At 37.8% G+C, this 20,869-nt stretch overlaps 1 protein-coding gene across 1 annotated transcript in view; it reads left to right on the forward strand.

Annotated features, from left to right (window-relative positions):
* The window catches only part of mapkapk2a (MAPK activated protein kinase 2a), a 33,379-nt gene extending 15,694 nt beyond the window's left edge, over positions 1 to 17,685 (forward strand). The window contains exons 2-10 of the mRNA XM_023267227.3: positions 5,694 to 5,833; positions 11,438 to 11,502; positions 11,793 to 11,872; positions 12,035 to 12,161; positions 12,279 to 12,354; positions 12,448 to 12,572; positions 14,324 to 14,409; positions 14,530 to 14,610; positions 15,858 to 17,685. Of these exons, the coding sequence (XP_023122995.1) occupies positions 5,694 to 5,833; positions 11,438 to 11,502; positions 11,793 to 11,872; positions 12,035 to 12,161; positions 12,279 to 12,354; positions 12,448 to 12,572; positions 14,324 to 14,409; positions 14,530 to 14,610; positions 15,858 to 16,007 (930 nt within the window). The 3' untranslated portion in view covers positions 16,008 to 17,685. The remainder of the gene's footprint in view (positions 1 to 5,693; positions 5,834 to 11,437; positions 11,503 to 11,792; positions 11,873 to 12,034; positions 12,162 to 12,278; positions 12,355 to 12,447; positions 12,573 to 14,323; positions 14,410 to 14,529; positions 14,611 to 15,857) is intronic.
* The last annotated feature ends 3,184 nt before the right edge of the window (positions 17,686 to 20,869 follow it).

Below are 20,869 nucleotides of genomic sequence, written 5' to 3' on the forward strand. Positions count from 1 at the left end.
CTCAGCTTCAGCTATGCCTACTACTGTGTATCCAGAGGTTCATGGGCCATTTAGGATGTGTTTTTTTTTTTTTTTCTGTGCTGTGACGCAGGATGTAAGACCCACCCTTGTTTGTTCTGTCCCAAAGGGTGGTTGAACTGTGCTGTGTGTTCAGTGTTGAGATAAAGCAGTCATGAGCCACCATGCCATACCAACTCTTCCTGGTAACAAAGACAGTCAGTTTTTATTGGTCAGTGAGCCCCTCAGCCCCTTGTTTCTAACCTATACAATTAATGCATTACCATAGTATTATAATGTGATATTTTCTATATGGTGTGACAATACTGAAGACATCAAAACTATTAAATAACACAATGCAAAATATGTTTTATATTTCACATTCCTATATGTAACCAAGTTTGCATACACTTTGCATTCTGTCAACAAACTTCATGACATTGTCACCAGCAAGGTTTTCCCAGTAATATTAAGAGAGTTCCCACATACACTGAGCTGTAGATGGCTGCTTTTCCATCCTCTGCTGCTTGGCTCAACCAAAGATTCTTTTTGTGATTGTGGAGGCCAGATCATCTGATGCCACACATCAGCACACTCCTTGGTAAAATATCCCTTACATCTCATGAAATACACCTTGAATTCTGAATATTTCAGCAAGTTCACCAAAATAGTTCCCATCTAAACTATAGTTCCCCCTCCATGCTTCACAGGGGAATCACACATACAGATTCCAGTCCTCACCTTCTCTGCCTCCCAGGAAGACACTGCGGTTGAAACCAAAAATGTCAAATTCAAATTGCAAATTGTACATGAAAGCCTGATCGATACAAGCTCTCACTAACAGCTGAACTCTGGAAAACATCAAAGTTGGGCTCTAATCTCAGGTACCGTTAGTGAGTAGGGATTGGTACTGAGCCCTGGTACTACAGAGTGCTGGGGCGAAGTTTTTTCAATACGGAACTACCAATAAGCTCCGATGGTAACAGTTCTGTTAACGGTACTTGTTAGAGTAAGAAGATTGTTGTGTTGCACATTCTGTCTCATTTCATCACATAAGACATTTCTGATGTGTGTTTATCTATGATGCACCTTTGTTTTCTAAATGCAAAACTCTTGACGAATGGAACGTCAGGTGTGTGAGGGGCGGAGCTTCTCTGTCACTCTCCTGCAGTGCCGTGCACCAACACAGGTAATGAATGAGGAGAAACATACATTTAAAACTATTATTAAACTTCATTACAATTGATGCAGAAAATAATCGTTGCCACAAGAGTGATAAGTCATTTGTATATCAGAGCAGGAACACGGATCAATCTGTGGAAACATTGAGTAAAAATTCTTCATGTGCAGAGCTTGTAATTTATTCATCGATAACCAGGTTTGTTATGCTTGCTAGCAGATCGAACATGGAGTCAACTAAATTATACAGACATAGACTTACACTTAAGTAAGAACGAAGTGTTCTAGCCAGTTGTTTAACTTTGACTGCAAATTCGGTCTGAACTTAAGAGTATCATCTGAACTGTCATTCAGAATATCAGTTTCTCTTTCAGAGCACAGAACAGCAAGATTTAGTGATTTGGAGGCTGTGGAAAAACTGTTTTCTTGACTAAACTATTAAAATCACACAGTAAAAATACTGTCAAAGGCCTGCAATAATTTTACACTCAAAAGTGAAAAATGAAACTGGTTTTATCAACACAGTCACATTTACTTATTATCTGTTCAAGGTGGAGCTTTAAATTCTGATATAATGTTGGATAATTTATTGAGACAGTGGATGGTACTTTGTTTTGGGTAAAACCTGTGACACTGGCCACAGCTCTGATCATCCCATCGGCACAACATTATTGTTAAAATACATTTTCATTCTTATACAGTACATATGAGGAATTAAGCAAATCGTTATTCTGTTCTTAATCGTTCGGTGGACGGACTGACTCTGCCACCATCGAATGCAAAATATGAAGCATTTTTCTCTGTTTGCTTTCCCTTCACTACATTATTCAGTTTGTCCTATTTTGTAGTTTTGATGTCTTCAGTGTTGTTTTTAAACTGTAGGAAACAGTAGAAATGAAGAAGGCGTGTGTGTTCTTTTTTTCCCCAAGTACTACAAATTCAATTGCCAGTGACAAAGTTTAATTCATCTGTCTTACAGCAGCATGTTCCCACTAAGGTTATACAAGTTAAAGTAAAAAAAAACTCCCCGATAGTATCTCTTCTCTCCATTGTCTTGTTTTTCCTGTTAGTCTACGTTACTGATCCGTCTCTAGAAGTTCCTTTCCTTTTTTTGATCATTTACTTTTCTTTCATAAGCTGTTTTCTTCAGAATGGCCCACATTAGAAGTGACATTTTTATGTTACATAAGCCATTTTCCTCTTCAAACGTCTTGATCGAGTCAGGTCTTATAATAATTGAACAAACACACTGTAACATCTCAGTCAGCTATGTGATCACAGAACTGCCGCCAGTGAAGTCTTTAAAACAAATGTGGCCAAAGTGACAAAGCAATCAAAGACCAGTGTGAGAGGGACAAAGAAACAATGGACTGACCCTTTAGTAGGTCTTTATAATTGCAAAATAAAAGCACATAAAAATAAACCTGTTTTTAATAAATGTGTGCCTGATCCCCACACTACTGAGAAAGGTCTTCTGCAGTGATTTGAAGCAGGAAAAGTGAGCTGTGGGCCTACTGAACTTGAAAATCCACTACTAGATTTAAGTGTGCTTTGTTCACTGCTTTTTATTTTGCAAGACAATTTTATTTATTTGTAAAAATGTTTCTCTTCAGTATACTGGATATAAATAGTATGCTGAAGAATCTGAAACTCTGAGAACTAGATGACAGTAAGAGATTTCCAACTAATCGGATTACGGAATATGGAAAATATGTTGGAAAAACTTGTTCCACCACATGCCTTGTTTTGCTGACTTCAGGTCACATTGTATTAGTGATTGTATTAGTTATTATATCCCAATTCATCCCAATAATTTTGGTTTATTTTTTTTAGACATGTTTATCTCTACTTACTTGGAAGCATCTTATTTAGTCATCTTCCTCTATAAAAACTATGGAATGAAAGTGTCATTTATTGACCAGTAATGTTTGGAAATGGGGCTGAGGCATATCACAATTTACTGATCAGACTCAGCATTGGACTTGACAGTGTAGATGATGAAGCGTTTGCATCCATAACATTAACATCTTGTGTACTTGCTTACGAACAAGAAAAGCGTCATGGTCTTGATGAGCTTCATATGTTCTCTGAAAATGATTTGGTTACAACAAATCAGATGCCAATCAAACTTCCGTTTTTCCATCATGCCATCTAGATGACGAGAGGCCAACAGCCACACAGAACAAGTAGATGCAACTGTCAGGCCTTAGCTACTGCCTACACATTGCAGTTAGTAAACTACCTTGAGCTCTTCCTCCCTGTTATTTTTTTTTTTTACAGTGTAATCTTTTCCAGCTCTTTGTAAATGAACAGTTCTTGATGGTTGAGTCTTGGTGATAAGATCTCAGTGGTTTTCATCAGCAGATGCTTCATTTGAAAAGGAAACTCAAAATGTTCAAGTGGGTTGTTTTTTTTTTTTTTTGTTTTTTTTTTGTTTTTTTGCAAATCAAAGTAGCTCAAATCCACACCTCAAGTCTTGTTTTATTGATTGAACTCCCAGTTTGCAAATGCCTATCTTCACTTTAATTCTGCTGAGGTCATTACACTGTGGATTCACATATTCAGTATAGACAAGGACAGTATGGTTATTTTTATTCAGTTAAAATAGATGATGTTTGTTCATAATTCTTTTGAAGGTCTGACTATATTTTAAGGAAAATGTATGCACAAATGCAGATAATAAGGATTCATTTATGCTTTCTGTCCTCGGTATAATATGTAATAATGTCCAAAAATAAGGTAGGTGCTGGGAGAGAGCTCTGGTACTGCTGCTTGCATCTCCACAGGAACCACGTGACAGCACTGTATGTAAACACATTGATTTCTTGTGTAACTTGCTAGTTCTGAGTAACCTGGCTTCTTACGAGCATGTAAACATAATGACAAATTTGTGTGCCAGACCAGACAGCAGACTGCATACTCATTGTCCACTGGAATGAAGCCCACTGTTGTGCTGTAAATGTGGGCAGCGTTGGAATGTAATACACTACAAAATGGACAGACGATGGCTCTTTGTCAAAGCCACTTGACTGAATTCTTTCTATTGACTGACAGGGATATTTTAAGATTTTACTTGCTAGAATGCATTCTGTTTGGTAAAATTAATTCCATAAACAAACACAATTGCTTATTTAACAGTCAGTTGTCTCTACTTGTCTTTTTACTGTCCCTGCTTTCATACTTTTACAAGCCTCTGGTTAGAAGTAAACACTCTTCTGTAGTTGAAAACCTCTTTGAATCAACTATGAATCAGTTATTTTATACATGCGGTTAAAATTGTTGAATCATTTGTGAGAGCTATAATGCAGCTTTTGATTTCTAAATAACACCAAAAATGAAAGTTGCTTTGAAATGGAAGTTAGTTTGAATATATGTTATATTTGCATCAGTTATAGTTTTAAGTGAGTTCTCAGGACAGCCTTGTTTCTTGTTTCTTATATTTGCTCGTTGAGACACGCTTGAGGTCATAGTTCACAAGTTCAGACCTATATTTGACCAAGCAACTGTTTTTACTACTGTAAGGGAAGCGGCTAGTTTCCTATGACAATCTCTGTGGCATTTGCTGTGTTATTTACAACTGGCAGGGTCATATAATGCACGACTCTGTCCATAGTAAATTCTACTGCTTACTAAATAGGGGTACCCAGTTTTAAAAAACTCATGCTTAGTAACTTATTGACAGCTTTCACTTACTTCACTTTTACTTGCATTACCAATATTGAATATCCTATTCTAATTGTGGAAATTTGTAAATACCAGTGCGTACAAACGTTTTAAGCATCAAAAAGTACAAGTGCTTGTCATGAATAAGGGGTTATTTCATAAGAAGGTTTAAAGTAAAGTCTACACACAGTTCTCTTCTATCTACCTTTGAACAAATTAAATAACTTGTGTGTACACTAAATTTATTGAAAAAGATGTGTAAATTAACCCTGTCAATATGTGTTTGCTCAGTATTATGTAGATAAACATAATATTGGGTTCAAAATGACATAAAAATAAAAGAAAACAAACAAAAAAACACAATACATCCCCACAAAATTCCCAGTTTAAATTAAGTATTTAAGGCTTAAAATTAACTTCACAAAATCATAATATTCTAAGTGTGAATAAATACATAGAAACATTTGATAAATCATTTGAAATGAAACCTGGTTTTGAATACTGCATTGACCATATGTGACACACAGAGGGTGCTATATTCATACAAGACTAGCTGGAAAAGCTGAAGTATCTTTTCAACATTCTGCCATCTGATGGCAGCACTGTACTTCTTTTGTGTGATTGTTAATAGTAGTAATTATAGTAATAGCAGTGCTTTCCATTTTTCTGTACTTTAATTCCTTTTATAACTTACAAGACATCATTTCATTGCACACCTGATAATACTATCATGCGACAGATAGTTACCTGGGCTCTACTTATCACCTGCTGCCCAATGATGACTTATAGCATATTTTATATGTATATTTGATGTTAATCATCCTCACCTTGTCCAACTCTGTCTCTGTGATCAGATGCTGCAGGACTGTTCCAAAGCCCGCAGGGAAGTGGAGCTCCACTGGAGGGCGTCGCCTTGTTCCAACATTGTGCGCATCATTGATGTTTTTGAGAACCTCTATCAAGGCAGGAAGTGTCTTCTTATTGTCATGGAGTGGTGAGTAACCAGGCATGCACAAGCACACACACATATACTACTGATCAAAAGTTTTAGAACGCCCCAATTTTTCAGTTTTTAAAAAAAAAAAAAAAAAAAAATTGAATTCAAGTAGTTCAAGTCCAATGAATAGCTTGAAATGGTACAAAGGTAAGTGGTGAACTGGCAGAGATTAAAAAAGGTAAGGTTACCCAAAACTGAAAAATAATGTACATTATGGGTTCTGTAAAGCGTCTCGAGACAATTTGACTCTAATTGGCGCTATATAAATAAAATTGAATTGAAATGAATTTCAGAATTATACAAAAAGGTCTTTTTCAGGGAACAAGAAATGGGTTATCAACTTAAAGCTGTTCTACAGTAATGGAGGTTGATCTAGCCTTGAAAGTTGGTGCTACCAAATCCTACAGGTGTCCCAGCTTTTCTTGATTACTTACAACCCTCTCTGTCTGCATAAAAGTAGTGTTGGAACACAACGTGGCACCAAACCCTCGAGAGAATTATTTTAACAGTACTGCACTGCAGAAAGTAGTGTGTTGCTATAAAAATGGTGGGGAAAAGACAATTAAATATAAAAGAGACACAGATCATCATAACACTTAAAAATGTAGGTCTTTCCTACAGAGAAATTGCGAAGAAAATAAAGGTACAGTTTTCTTCACCATCAAATTGCAGTCAGAAACTCTTGGAAACTCTGACAGGAAGAGGTCTGGAAGACCCAAAACCACAACAGAATCAAGTTTCTGAGAGTCAACAGCTTGGTGATAGGCAGCTCACAGGACAATAGCTTCAAGCATAGCTTAATAGTGGTCGTAGTAAGAAGTCTCAGTTTCAACTGTGAAGAGAAGACTTGAAGTTGCAGGTTTGACAGGTCGAGTTGCAGCAAGAAAGTCCATTTGCTAAGATGTCAGAATAAGAAAAAGAGGCTTGCCTGGGCCATGAAATGCCACCAATGGACTAATGAAGCCTGGAACAAGGTATTATGGACTGATGAATCAAAATTTGAAATCTTTGGTTCATCATGCAGGATTTTTGTACGCCGTCAAGTAGGTGAAAGGATGGTTCTTCAGTGTGTGACATCAACTGTGAAACATGGAGGAGGAAGCATGATGGTCTGGGGCTGTTTTTGTTGGATCCAGGGTCGGTGATTGTACAGAGTGAGAGGTACCCAGAACCAAAACGGCTACCACGGTATTCTGCAGTACCATGCTCTGGTATGTTCCTAGTTGGTCAGGGATTCATCCTACAGCAAGATAATGACCCAAAACATAAGTCCAAGCTATGCCACAACTACCTTAGGGAAAAGAACAAGCTTGAAAACATGGAGTGTCCTGCACAGTCTCCAGACTTAAACCCCATGGAGCTGGCCTGGGATGAACTTGACAGAAGAGTGAAAGCAAAGCAACCTACAAGAGCCACACATTTATGGGAACTTCTGCTACAGAGTTGGGAAGAACTTTATGAAGAATATTTGATTTCCATTGTGGAAAGAATGCCATATGTGTGTTCAGCTGTTATATCTGCCAAAAGTAGGTACTTTAATGAGTCAGTTAGAAAACATTTTGACTTTTTTTTTTTTTTTAACTTCATTTGTTTATTTGTTCTATGCTTTCATTTCAGAGTACAATGAGACATTAACATGCAAAATTTACAATAAAAAATGGAAAAATTGGGGTGTTCTAAAACTTTTGACCGGTAGTGTATACTGAATATAATACTTATCCAAATGTAGCAGCAGACCATAAATAAATGCAACTTATTGTCATCCTGCCAAGAACTGTAGCGCAAAGGTGTTTGGAGGGCATATCAGTGAAGGCAGCTTAGAAAAGGCTCAGCTTTCCAGAGCATGAATTGGTGCATGACCTAACACTGAAACAAAAGATTTTTTTTGTCAAGTGCCCTCTTAATTTCGAAGCTCTGCAATTGGGAAATAATGTGTTATAAATGGCTATATCCCACGTGGCAATTTAATATTATATTCGTCATTTTATTTCAAATACAGCGTGCTTAGGTAAGGAGCCTGAAGAACAATGTTTAACTGTCCAAATACTCACCTTCTTGTACATAGTTTCATTTTGACCAGGAAAGCATGTGCTGAGTGCCCAAGGAACAGCTTTTGCGATACTAGCAATGCAGTACAGCAAGGCTGCCTTTCATTAACAAAGAGAAAACTATGACAAGAAAAAGAGATTTGATTCATCTGATTACAAAAAGTACACTTGGTTATGAATGATCTGTTTTTCAAATTTAAGGGAAGTTCAGATAAAACACGTCAACACAATAAAATTAATATCAGCTCACTAAAAATAGGTGGTGCCGAAATAAGGTTACATTATTTTACTGTTTTCTTGCACTTTTTACATTCAGAATTTATATGAATAAATTAGTTTTTTTTTTTTATTAGGTTTAACTCTTTTTTTCTTCATGTGTTTACTGTGATATTCATGTGAAAGTGCATGATTTAACACATTTCAGCAGGGTCAATTATTGTAAAACTGTTGTTTATGACCTTAGTAGAAAATGGCCCATTTCTTCTAAATGAGCTAAGTATATTTTCCTCACCTTTGCATTTCCATTTTCTAGCATGTTTAACCACCAACCCCTTCTCACCTTGTCACACGTGCATTCATTAGGTCTGTGGTTACCACTGTAGTGCAGAGGATGGACTCGTCTGCCTACACATTCACATGCAGAAATGCTTCTGATGACTAATTTCCCTGAGAAAATGAACTCAGCATTATTTGCCAATAAAAAAGTTTTCTGGTGAAACTAAAATGTTTCCTAGAATATCACACTAGGAGAGATAGAAACACAATCAAATCTCTTTGTTCTGTCTACCTGCCCTGAGTCACTGAGTCAGTCGTATGACCTATATCCTGCTGCTTCAGCTGTGATGTCCCATGTTGTGTAAAGGGTCACTATGCCAAGTCATTTAGGAAATTCAGTGCTCATCTGATTTCTGGCCCTTCTTTTTATTAATGTACTAATTGAAATGCATACCGTGTTGTTATTAAACATGGAATATTTGCGAACATTGCATATTCAAAGTAGTTATGGCAATGGTTCAGCTGCTCATTAAAGAATTCTAAAGTGTAATATGTACAGATGGATAATATTGCAGCTTTTCACTCATCATTGGAGCTTTAGATCATTTGACCAGATGTAAACTTTTATTTATTATATATCCAATGTCAAAGATCAATATAATAATTTCCAAAGCTTTACCAGAATGATAAAACTTTTTTTTAAACTTTTGGTAAAAGAACACAGATGTTTGCTGGAGTTGTTTTTTAAATTATTCAATATCTCCATTTCATCCTCCTTGCTGGTGAGAGTGCTCTGCACTGTGTATGAGATGTGAAAGAGGGCAGATTGGAAATTTGTAGGGTGATGCATTTTTCTGCTGAGATGGTGTAAGATGTGCACTTTTAGTACTCTCGTGTTCATCAAAATCATTTAGTATCTATTCTGCTGAGAAATCACACTTCTCTCAAAATTTTGAGAAATGCAGAGGAAGAGGGTGGGGTTTAAGAGAACATTTTTCATACCTTTGACCACATCACAAAAGACCAGAGTGAGATTCGTTTGCACAACCAAGGGATTGCCTCACTGTTCGAGGTTTCTCACATGAGCCATCATTTTTATATCTGAGCGCGCACGGTCGATCGAGCTGCTGTCTGTTTCACACTATGCAAAATGCGATGATTGATTATGAGAAGTTAGAAGTGTGCTGTGGTTTAGCAGGGCTGTCCCGCAGCTCGCAGTTTGCAGATCCTGCTCTCCCATTAACACAGCCGTCCCTCAAGAATCAGTCTGTGCTATCATGCGCTTTTCGACACTCACAAAATTGGTATTGATGGTTGGACCTGAAACTTAGTCATACTGAGCATAAACTAGACTAAATGAAACTTATCAAGTAAGCTTAGCATGAGTTTCTCATACTCAATAGATGTGAAGTTAACAGCCATTAGTTCTGCATTTGACAGTACTTGCTTACCCCAGTTACATTTTTTATTTGTTTTTCTACTTCCTTTGTTTTATGGTTGCAACATTGCAGAGATATAATCATAAACTACTCAGGTGCCAGTAGTATTTTATGAAATCTGTCATTTAAATGTAGATACTTTTTTTTCATACAGCAACTGACTCCAAAAATAACACAAGTATGCAATTTTTGAAATTTGTTGAAAACATGAAAGCTGCCCAGGACTACAGTAGCCGCTTAAGACCAAGATTCATATCTTAGCAGCTTGAGAGAACAAAAACATTGCAAGGACCGAAATCACTGGGGAGATACATTTGATTTATTGAAAATGCCAAGCATTATTTCTTTATTTTTTGAAAAATGCATAAAAAACTAAGTGTGGAAATGTCCAGTCAGCTTTTGTGTCATTGAGAGAAACAAAATGGCTCCAAGTTATATCGTCATTGTTTCAAGTCCTTTGACCAGCTAACTATTTATGCATTTCCTCTGAAATGGCTTTACCAAGTGTTTTCGTAATCATATCCATGCAGTTTGATGCGTTTTGTGTACAAGGATTTTCAAGTGCCAGCATACTTTAATTATACCTTGACTGTTTTAAATGACATAACTGAGAATTTGGTTGTTGTGTGAGAGTCAAATTCTAGATATACATCAGGACAAAAACTCTGCTTCTGCCTTCTTTTAAATCTTTATAGAATTCTGCTTTTGATGTGTTCTCTTGTCCAAAATACATTGTCAGTAACTACCGCTCATACGTCTTATACACTCAACCAGCATGAAGTGTCAAATCCTGAAAGCTGCATCGCATATTTGATATCTGACGTTCTTGGATTAATTGATTATTCTTGCTATTATTTTGTGTATATTTTTCTATTGAACTCCAGCTTCCTCCCACAGTCCAAAAATATGCTGAGGTTAATTGATCATTCTAAATTGCCCGTAGGTGTGAATGTGAGAGTGCTTGTTTGTCTCTGTATGTGGCCCTGCGGCAGACTGGCGACCTGTCTAGGGTGTCCCCTGCCTTCACCTGAGTCAGCTGGGATAGGCTCCAGCAGCACCCCCCCCCCCCCCCCCCCCCCCCGCGACCCTAGTGAGGATTAAGCGGTGTATAGAGGATGGATGGATGGATGGATGGATATTTTTCTATTGAGATGTACAGACAACACAATATATCCTTGCCTCAGGAGAAACCATATAATAGCAAACAGTGTAGTCAGTCGCAATATTCTTTTAACACGTGCTAATTCTCTGGTGCTCATTGAAGTCTTCAGTATTGGTTCTGACCACATTAGAACAATTGTCAAATTAGATTTTACGTCAGTTATTTTGATTTAGTACTTTATTTTGACACAGTTTTTTTGTAATCATACAATGGTTATCAGTTTTAGATGAAGTAATAGTTAATTTACTGGAAACTTCCTCTACAAAAAATGTTCCTAAGGTCTGTTTCCATTCTGTATCTCCATTAGTGTCATTGCAACACTCCACCATGGATGTTTGATTCCTTAAATATCTATACTAGGCTTCACATATTATGAATTAAAATTTATACAAAGAATGCATCTACTTAAAATAATATGATCCTAATATATATATATATATATTTTTTTTTTGCCCAGCATGGATGGTGGTGAGCTTTTTAGTCGAATCCAGGACAGAGGAGACCAAGCCTTCACAGAGAGAGGTAACAACTTGATGTTCACCTAAACATCACATCATTTCTTACTCTACTGCAATATTTTGTTTTGTGCTTTCATAGTGCACTGATTCAGAGTTACCACTGTATCTACACAAGCATAGACTGCCACCTGCCAAATATATAGACCACTTTTAGGGTCAACAGCATCAGAAAGTCTTTATGTGATACTCACATTTGCTGCATCTTAAGAGAAGAGTTGAGATATCTGGCCATTATGTCTCTCACAGTGCACTGCTTGTAATCTGCTAAAAGAGCTTTTTATCTCTTTACTTTAGAGGCTTCTGACATCATGAAGAGCATAGGGGAGGCCATTCAGTTTCTGCATGCAATCAACATTGCCCACAGGGATGTCAAGGTTTGTGTCACAACCTGGTATTTTTATTCGAGGAAACAGGAAATTTACACTTTATTTCTTGAGAAATTAAAGCAGTGTGGTTATTGGATGAGTCACAGCTGCGGTTACTAACAGGACAATATTTATTTTCTGTTTTGCGTGGATCCTCGATACTCCTTGCAGCCAGAGAATTTACTGTATTCCACGAAGCGACCCAGTGCCCTGCTAAAACTCACAGACTTTGGCTTTGCCAAGGAGACCACTTCACACAACTCCTTAGCTACTCCCTGCTACACACCCTACTATGTTGGTAAGGATCTGTTTCTACATGTCATATTCTCTCCACCTGTCTATTTTTATGAATAGGCATAACACATTGGTTTCACCTTCTGACATTTTGCTTTTATTCCTCCCTGACTTTGTGCAGCTCCAGAGGTTCTGGGCCCAGAAAAATATGACAAGTCATGTGACATGTGGTCATTGGGTGTGATCATGTACATCCTGTAAGTCAGCCTTTTTGTGATCTCACTGATCCTTTCATCATGTATGATTTGTCGTTACTGCAATGTAATGTTGCCATTTTAAACCTTCAACAGGTTGTGTGGGTACCCCCCGTTTTATTCTAACCACGGTCTAGCCATTTCTCCTGGGATGAAAAAGAGAATCAGGATGGGCCAGTATGAGTTTCCCAACCCTGAATGGTCTGATGTATCAGAGGAAGGTAAGACTACAAACTGCTGCAGTGTACAGTAGGAAGTCATTTATTTAGATGTATTTGCTCTATTCATGTAAAGGAGAACTGATTTGAAATGTGGTACACTGTTGAGTTAACCTTTGTCCTAAAACTGTTTAAGAAACAAAATTTACAATTGATCATTTTGTTTATCTAAAGTCATCACATTTAAAACAAGAAAAGCACTCAGAGAGCAATGGTGATTGTCGACAGGCAACTTAAGTAGTGTTCGCTTGTTGTCATAGTTACAGTGACACCGTGCCGCTTTCTCACAATGATACAGAAATCTCTAACAAATCTGTGGAACCAGACTATAAGCTGCATCGCTGCCAAAATCTAATCAATTGGTCCTTGTGTCATTTCTGACTTTCCCTAAAAATTTCAGTTAGTCTGTTTTTGAGTAATTCAAGGATTCAGGGATTCAAGGATATTTATTGTCAATGCTTTTCTGCAATGAAATTTTGTTGGCACTTCCAAAAAAACAAAAACAACATAGTATAACAAACAACGAACAGCTGTATAAAACAAGTATTAAATATATATATGTGTGTGTGTGTGTGTGTGTGTGTGTGTGTGTGTGTGTGTGTGTGTGTGTGTGTGTGTGGGTGTGTGTGTGTGTCTGTGTATATGTATATATATATATACACACACATACACACAAGTAAATAGAAATAAGTATTTTAAAAGCTGTAAAAGTAGTGTAGTAGTGCAATGAGGTGCAACATCTGCTTTAAAGTGTCAGATTAAGTAAAATGCTCAGTATGAAATGGTTATTGCACATTAAAATGATTAATGTATGAACAATGTAATGTTGTGAACAGACAAACCAACGCTGATCGTCACATAACTCCACCACGTTCCTTGGCAGAGTAACTGATATCTCAAAATTTGTATAATTTAAAAAACTTTCATAGAGGTGAGAATAAGTTTCATGGTGGTGTCATTGTTTCATAAACTCCTGCAGGTATCCTTTACGTAGCATCTCGGCTATACATGACAAACAGCCTGGTCTTTACTCTCTGATCAAGAAAAAGAAACCGATGGTTTTTCACCTCTAATTTGTTGCTTTCATTCACATTCACTGCAATTGAAAGTGAAGTCTTATTTTCTGACTAATACGCTGGTTTTAAAGAGAAAATAGAAGTCAGATGGTGATGGTATGCACCTACCCAATTAACTCTAACGGAGAAGTGTACGTGCTTGTGTGAAACTACAAAATGGATGGTTGTGCTGTTCTTAGTGTAATACTCAAGAACCAGCACAGTCTGTACTGTTGATTCTTCTAAGTAGGATTTCTCAACAATGAAAGGATAAGGTAATATTTCAGAGAAATTCCCAACAGATAAGGCTGCCTCTCCCAGATCAGTCTAAATTGCAGTTTCAAAACTCCCTCACCTCTCTTTTCCCATTCACATTATCTAGAAATACAGAAAATTTTATATAGAAAATGGGGCATTATAAACCCTGTCTATGTTAGTAGATAGCTCTTCATATATGGACATATGCTGTGTCTGTATGCTAATAAATGCTAACATAACAAAAGTATATGATAACTATGTTTTATCACCTTCATGCAGGGCCAAAGGCCTCTGTCTTTAACAAGCTGTGGTTGAATGTGTCTGTAATTTTTATGCACTTTTCTCATTTTGTCACATTTTTGATGAAAGACTTCTGAAAAGTAGTTGTACTAGCAAGGTTTTTTTTTAACATAATGCTTTATTTTTTAATTTTGTTTGAAGCCAAACAACTGATTAGGACCCTCCTAAAGACTGAACCGACCCAAAGGATGACCATTACAGAGTTCATGAATCATCCATGGATCAATGTAAGCACTTCTATACACATTACATGTGTTTACTCATCTTACCTTTTTGTGTCGGCTATTGCGGCCCATGTGATCACACTAAAGTACGATTTGGACGTCACTGTGTGTGTCCTCCCAAAGCAATCAATGGAAGTTCCCCAGACACCACTTCACACCAGTCGAGTTCTGAAGGAGGAGAAGGACACATGGGAGGACGTTAAGGTTGGATATCTTGTTCTCTTTGCACCATGCAGACATTTTCATGATCATCAAATGAAAAAAACTGTTTTTATGGCGTTTGTATCCACCATCTATTGTGGTCACATGAAAGTATATTTATTAGCTAATTGATTTACATCGTATACCCAATGTAGGTTCGTTGTTTAATTTTGACTACGGCTACATTAAGCCATCTAAATTTTCTACAAATGTCTTAGTGCAATAATTACATATCCACTGCAGGAATTTGGCTTTACAGTGTAGTTTCCTCTTTACATATTTAATTGAGAAATCAGAAGTACTGTACTTGAACTGGATATTTATTTATTTCCAATTTGTGAGATCAGCAATCTAATGACTTCTTTGTGTGCTGCACTTTATCTATGTGCAGCGAATTGTTGTGTTTAGTGGGATAAAGTAATAATAGTAATAAGTCATTGTTGTTGGGTTTTTTTGTTCAACAAAGTATTTTCAATAATGTCATGTTTAAAGACTTCACTTGTGTGAACAGATATAAACTTTTACAAGACAAAGTTTAAAGTTGCTATGATTTTAGTGAGTTAAATTTTTTTTTATTATATTTTTTTATTTCCTATTTTTGATTTGAGTGTAATGGGGAAAATATGCTGTGATTTTTTGTGTGTGCATGTTTGATTCATAAATCAGTTTTGGAACTTTTGATTTTGTATCCTCAATTGAATATGAATAAAAAGAATAACATTTTTTTAGCTTATTTGTGCACACACCTCGATCCACACTTAAACCGCAAAATAGGAAACTGTCTTCCTACAGGCTTTTGGAACCCCTACACACACTACAGTACAGCCAAACTTCACGTACTTGAGCTTATTATCGGAAAAGAAAAACTAAAATTTAGTCTGAGGTGTAGTGTGAAATGCGCAGTTAGTTTTATTCAGCTTTATGAAGATGAAGCTGGTTTTACGATGATGCTTTTTGTCATTCACAAATGCCCTGAAGAAAATACTTGAAATGTCAAAGATATTGGTCATAACTGAAATTTCATTATTGAAAAAATAATTTACACAGAAAGGAGCTATGCTTACGAAGTATTTGATTGCAATTCTTGTCTCCTGGCAGTAGCTTCATGTAGGGCGGATATTGTGCTTTGACACATGCTCTCCTAACTTGATGAGCCTTCCAGTATCATTTTATATTGTCTATTGGAAAACAGCAGATTTTGGTGGACGGAGCCAGTAGCCTCTTGATCTTCTTTTCTTAATTTTTTCTAGGAGGAAATGACGAGTGCCTTGGCAACAATGAGGGTTGACTATGAGCAAATCAAAATCAAGACCATTGATGACTCAACCAATCCACTGCTAACGAAAAGGAGGAAGAAAGCCAGTAATGCCATGGCGGACCCAAAGTCCGCCGCCCACTGAAAGATGCACGCATGCATGCACATACAAACACAGGTTGTGAAAAGGAAGCAATAATTTGTCGACACAAGTCGCATTGCATGGATTTTGTCAGTGTTTTATTTTTCATGACAAATTCTAATGTTTTGTAAGAGTGTTTTGTTTTTATTACTTTTACCATTTTAACAAACTCGTCACTCTGCTCCGGCAGAAAGGATGATTATTTGCGTTTTTACACCACTGAAGAGATTATCAACTATAGAAAAGGGGAGGACAGGGAATCAGTGAGATCTCTTTCCTCTTCTTTCCCAAATATCAGGTTCTGTACTCAGAGGGGCTTGAATGTTGGAATAAGACATGAAGCCTTAGCATTAGCAGTAGTTATCTTTTACCCTGCAGCCCTACTCTAGCCCCAAACTTCTGAATGTTAAATCAAATGGCTAAATCCCAAAAAATATAAACAAGGGACGGTTTCTTTTTACATACATGCAGAGTAAGCAGATGTATTTTGAACTGACGTGTGGAATGTAAGGACTCTTGTCCCTGACTGTTGGAATTAGCTGGAAATAGTTGCTAATTTCTGTGACTTGGACTGGGACTGTCTGTCAGATTCAGTTTGTGTTTGTGAATGTTGAACAGAGGCCTATGCACTCACTCAAGGGCCGTGTGCCATTCTGACAGAGCACCTCACTCGTGGCCCCTCTCTCCTACCTTAATCTACGCTTGTTTTTCAGGTACATAGTTTTAGGGCAGAGAAAAAAGCCATGTTTAAAAACAGAAACTGGCCCATCTTTCTCCTGCTTGTAGCTCATAGGAGAGTAGGAGGCAACTGATACTGTATTTTTTCATGGTCTTCATGATCGTTTTAGCATAGGCCTTACTGAGTATTGCTAAATCAGCAAATGGCTTTTAACCCCTGCCTACCATTTGGTTGAAGCTTTTACCAATGTTATGCTTCCGAATTTAAAACATTGCCACGTTATTTCATGTTAATGCTATGCAGATGTGTTTGTCAGCTTGAAGTACTACTAGAATGTTTTTGTTAGCGGTTTCTGTTTGCAAATATGTCGGAGAAATGCAAGGCGACAAGAGGGAGTGTTTGTGTGTGTTTGTGTAAGCAGTAGCATCCCCTTGAGACCACACAGTGCAGACTGGTCATTTAGAGTTACTGTTGTTGCACCAACTCAATTGTAGGCAAGCTCAGTCTTTGGCTAATTTGGCGCAATGCCAGCATTCTCCAACAATCCTTCATATGCCCTGAAGGATTGATAGAAAGTAGGAAAGTACTGAAGAGCTGCTCCTCATCCCAGAGGACTGTCTGACATACCACCAGCAAGCTGTCATCACATTCAGAGTGGGGAAATGTTTTGTCTCTTTAGTGTTTTTTTTTTTTTGCACAAAGGACACTTCTCAGTCTGGTTGGGATCATGGAGAATGATCGATGACTTGGTCACTTTGATTCCCTTAATTTTGTAAAGTCACATCCACGTTACTTTTCACATCACACCTAAAGTCTCTCAATAAGTACAAATGTTTCTTGAGTGTTTATGAAAAGTCTTTTTTTTGGGTCCCTCAACACAATTTTTTTGTAGTGGAAGCACAGATGTGTCTCTGTTTTCCTGTCATTGAGTCTGTTCTGCTCCACCTGCCGTACTTTTGTCTGCTTCGGCTTTGGATTAAAAAAAAAACATATAAAAAACAATCTTCTTTTCTGAGTTTGAAATCAATTTTGAAAGACCAAGAAAATAACCATTACACTTATAGAGGCAACATATTTTAAAAATATATAACGAATGATATAGATGTCAGAATTGTTGGATTTCTGTATCACACTCTTAAAATCTTCAGTAATTCCTGTTGGAAAACTTTTATTGAATTTCAAACATTTGATAGAATTTTCACCTTTAGCGGTCTAGTGATGTTATAGCATCTAGTTTTAACTCTATTATAAAATAGTTCTTACGCTGAGTGACATTCAAGAGCACTGCTTCTTTTGAAAATGTGAAATTATGTATAGCGTATAGTTATGTATGAATTGCAAGAAGAAGTAGCCCTGGTGTCTAAATTCAAAGTTAATATATAAACAATTTGCTTGTGATTACTATGCATTTCATGTGTGACATCTGTTCTGGATTTTCAGTTGTCGTCTAACTGAACAAACAACATTTTGTGAAGAAAACCTATCTTAAAAGTATTTTCTTCATAGTTGACCTCTGCTTCCACATTTACAGAGTTTCTCAGCTCAGACATCTCTAGTTGTGACTCAGGTTGTTGGGTCGGTTTGGGATTTGTGGCTTTGACACAGAGTGCACAGACTCAACTTGTGACAAACCTCTCGTCTTTGCTAGCATGAGTGACTCCTGGAATATACGCATTTGCGTAGCTAACAGTACAGTGGCATTGAGTCAACACGGACATTTGCCAACACTGGTGTGTTCTGAGCGGTTTCCCGCCAGTGCACATGGTTATTTCTCTTCAGGTGCGAGGCGACCGTAGGCTCTGAGCTTCCAGCTCTGAGTGTCACGAAACCCACAGTCATCTCTGTCAGTCTGTCTGCCAGGTAAGTGAGAATGGGGGTAAATGGGGCTTGAGGGGAGTCCCGTATGAGGTTTTACCCCCTTACAATACCCACAATCAACCTCAGGACACCCACCCAGCACACTTTTTGTAAAAAGTGGAAGGGCCCTGCTCTCATTTCATTATGTTAAGGACGTGGGGGGACTGAATACATGATTTAAAACTCAAGGTCATGTTTCAGCTGAATTGAACTTCAGAGGCTCATGATCTGTGTGGTTTCTGAAGAGATCCTCTCAACAGTTAACACTGGAGGATTTTCATCATCAAAGGTTTGAGTTTTCAGTGTTTTTTTTGTTTTTGTTTTTTTCACAATTATGAGAATGAGTGACATTCGTTTCCCTAGTTGTGACCCCATAATGTCACTTTTTATAGGTGTGGGAGGAAGGTGGAGGTTGAAGACTTCTCAGCTGAGGTGATGACACAGTGCTTTGAAGTGGCATGATAACACACTTCCTCTCACCAGACGGAGCTGACTGACCTGCCCCACTCAAGGCAGCAGTTACCTCAGTACAAAGCCCACAGCTCTGGGTGAAGACATGATCAAATGGAAAGCCTTTCTGTGTCAGTTTTACATATGCAACAACATTTGCTTTCACGTGTGCTGGAAATCCGATTGTTCTTACTGTCAAGTGCAGCTGTGGGTATATGTTGTGGTTTGTGGCTTTTTCTGTTCGTGTCTTTGCTGATTACTTTAAAAACATGCCTCTTGTGTAGAAAGGTATTCTTCAGTGTCTTCCAAGAAAAGTTAAAGGGGAAATGTAGATTTACATGCAGTAAATGCTTTTAAAACTGATGGTCATGAGTAGATTTTGTTTATCAATTAACAAAAAGAGAAACCTAAATTGGTGTAATCAGCCTTTCCCCTTAAAACAGCTTCAGTTGTCGAAGGTACACTTAAGTCTTTTTTCAAGATACATGCTTTGAATATGAATCTTCAGTAAATTCAGGCTGTCTCTGTGTTTTCTGTCTCTTCATGTAATCCCAGACTGACTCCGTGACATTGACATCAGGACTCTGTAGAGGCCAGACCTTCTTTTGCAGGACTCCTTGTTCTTCTTGCTGCTGAATGTGGTGCTTTATGGTGTGGTCTGCATATTTGGGGCCATTGTGCAGAATGAATTTGGCTCCTATCAGATGCTAAAAATCTAAACTTCTAAAACCTTTGCACTGTACTACATACACTCACCGGCCACTTTATTTTTAACACCTGTTCAATTGCTTGTTAACACAAATAGCTAAACAGACGCAACAGATGACAGAAAGGCAACAGTAGCTCAAATAACCACTTGTGACAACCAAGGAATGCAGAATACCATCTCTGAACGCACAACGCGTCCAACCTTGAAGATGATGCGCTACATCAGCAGAAAACCACACCGGGTGTCTCTCCTGTCAGCTAAGAACAGGAAACTGAGGCTACAGTTCACACAGGCTCACCAAAATTGGACAATAGGAGATTGTAAAAACATTGCATGGTCTGATGAGTCTCAATTTCAGCAACATTCAGACGGAAGGGTCAGAATTTGGCATAGCAGCATGGCGTGAATCCATCCTGCTTTGTATCAACAGTTCAGGCTGCTGCTGCTGGTGTAATGGTGTGCAGGATATTTTCTGGGCACACTTTGGGCCCCTTAGTACCAACTGAGCATCGTTTAAATGCCACAGCCTACCTGAGTACTGTTTCTATCCATGGCCATCCCTTTATGACCACAGTGTACCCATCTTCTGATGGCTACTTCCAGCAGGATAATGCACCGTGTCACAAAGCTCAAATCATCTCATACTGGTTTCTTGAACATGACAATGAGTTCACTGTACTCCAACGGCCTCCGCAGTCCCCAGATCTCAATCCAACAGAGCACCTTTGGGATGTGGCAGAACGGGAGATTGGCATCATGGATGTGCAGTCGACAAATCTGCAGTAACTGCGTAATGCTATCATGTCAATATGGACCAAAATCTCTGAGGAATGTTTCCAACACCTTGTTGAAAATATGCCACGAACAATTAAGGCAGATCAGGCAAAAGGGGCTTCAACCTTTTACTAGCGGTGTACCTAAGAAAGTGGCCAGTGAGTGTATGTTCAGTTACTACAAAAAGTATTTGCCCTTCCTTGAAAGATGCCCCCTTTTATTGTTTTTCCAAAGTACTACAGGTCATACAGTTAGTGAATGTAGCTCAAATGAGTGCAGAAAACGTGTCTCAAGGAATTTTAGTATAAAGACACCTGTTTCTGGAAGATCCAGTCACTGTTCAGTCAGTACTCCTGGCTATGACTATGCCATGAAGACTACTTTTTATAGGCCCTG

Source organism: Amphiprion ocellaris, chromosome 5 (genome assembly GCF_022539595.1).
Source record: "Amphiprion ocellaris isolate individual 3 ecotype Okinawa chromosome 5, ASM2253959v1, whole genome shotgun sequence".
Taxonomy (NCBI): Eukaryota; Metazoa; Chordata; class Actinopteri; family Pomacentridae; genus Amphiprion; species Amphiprion ocellaris.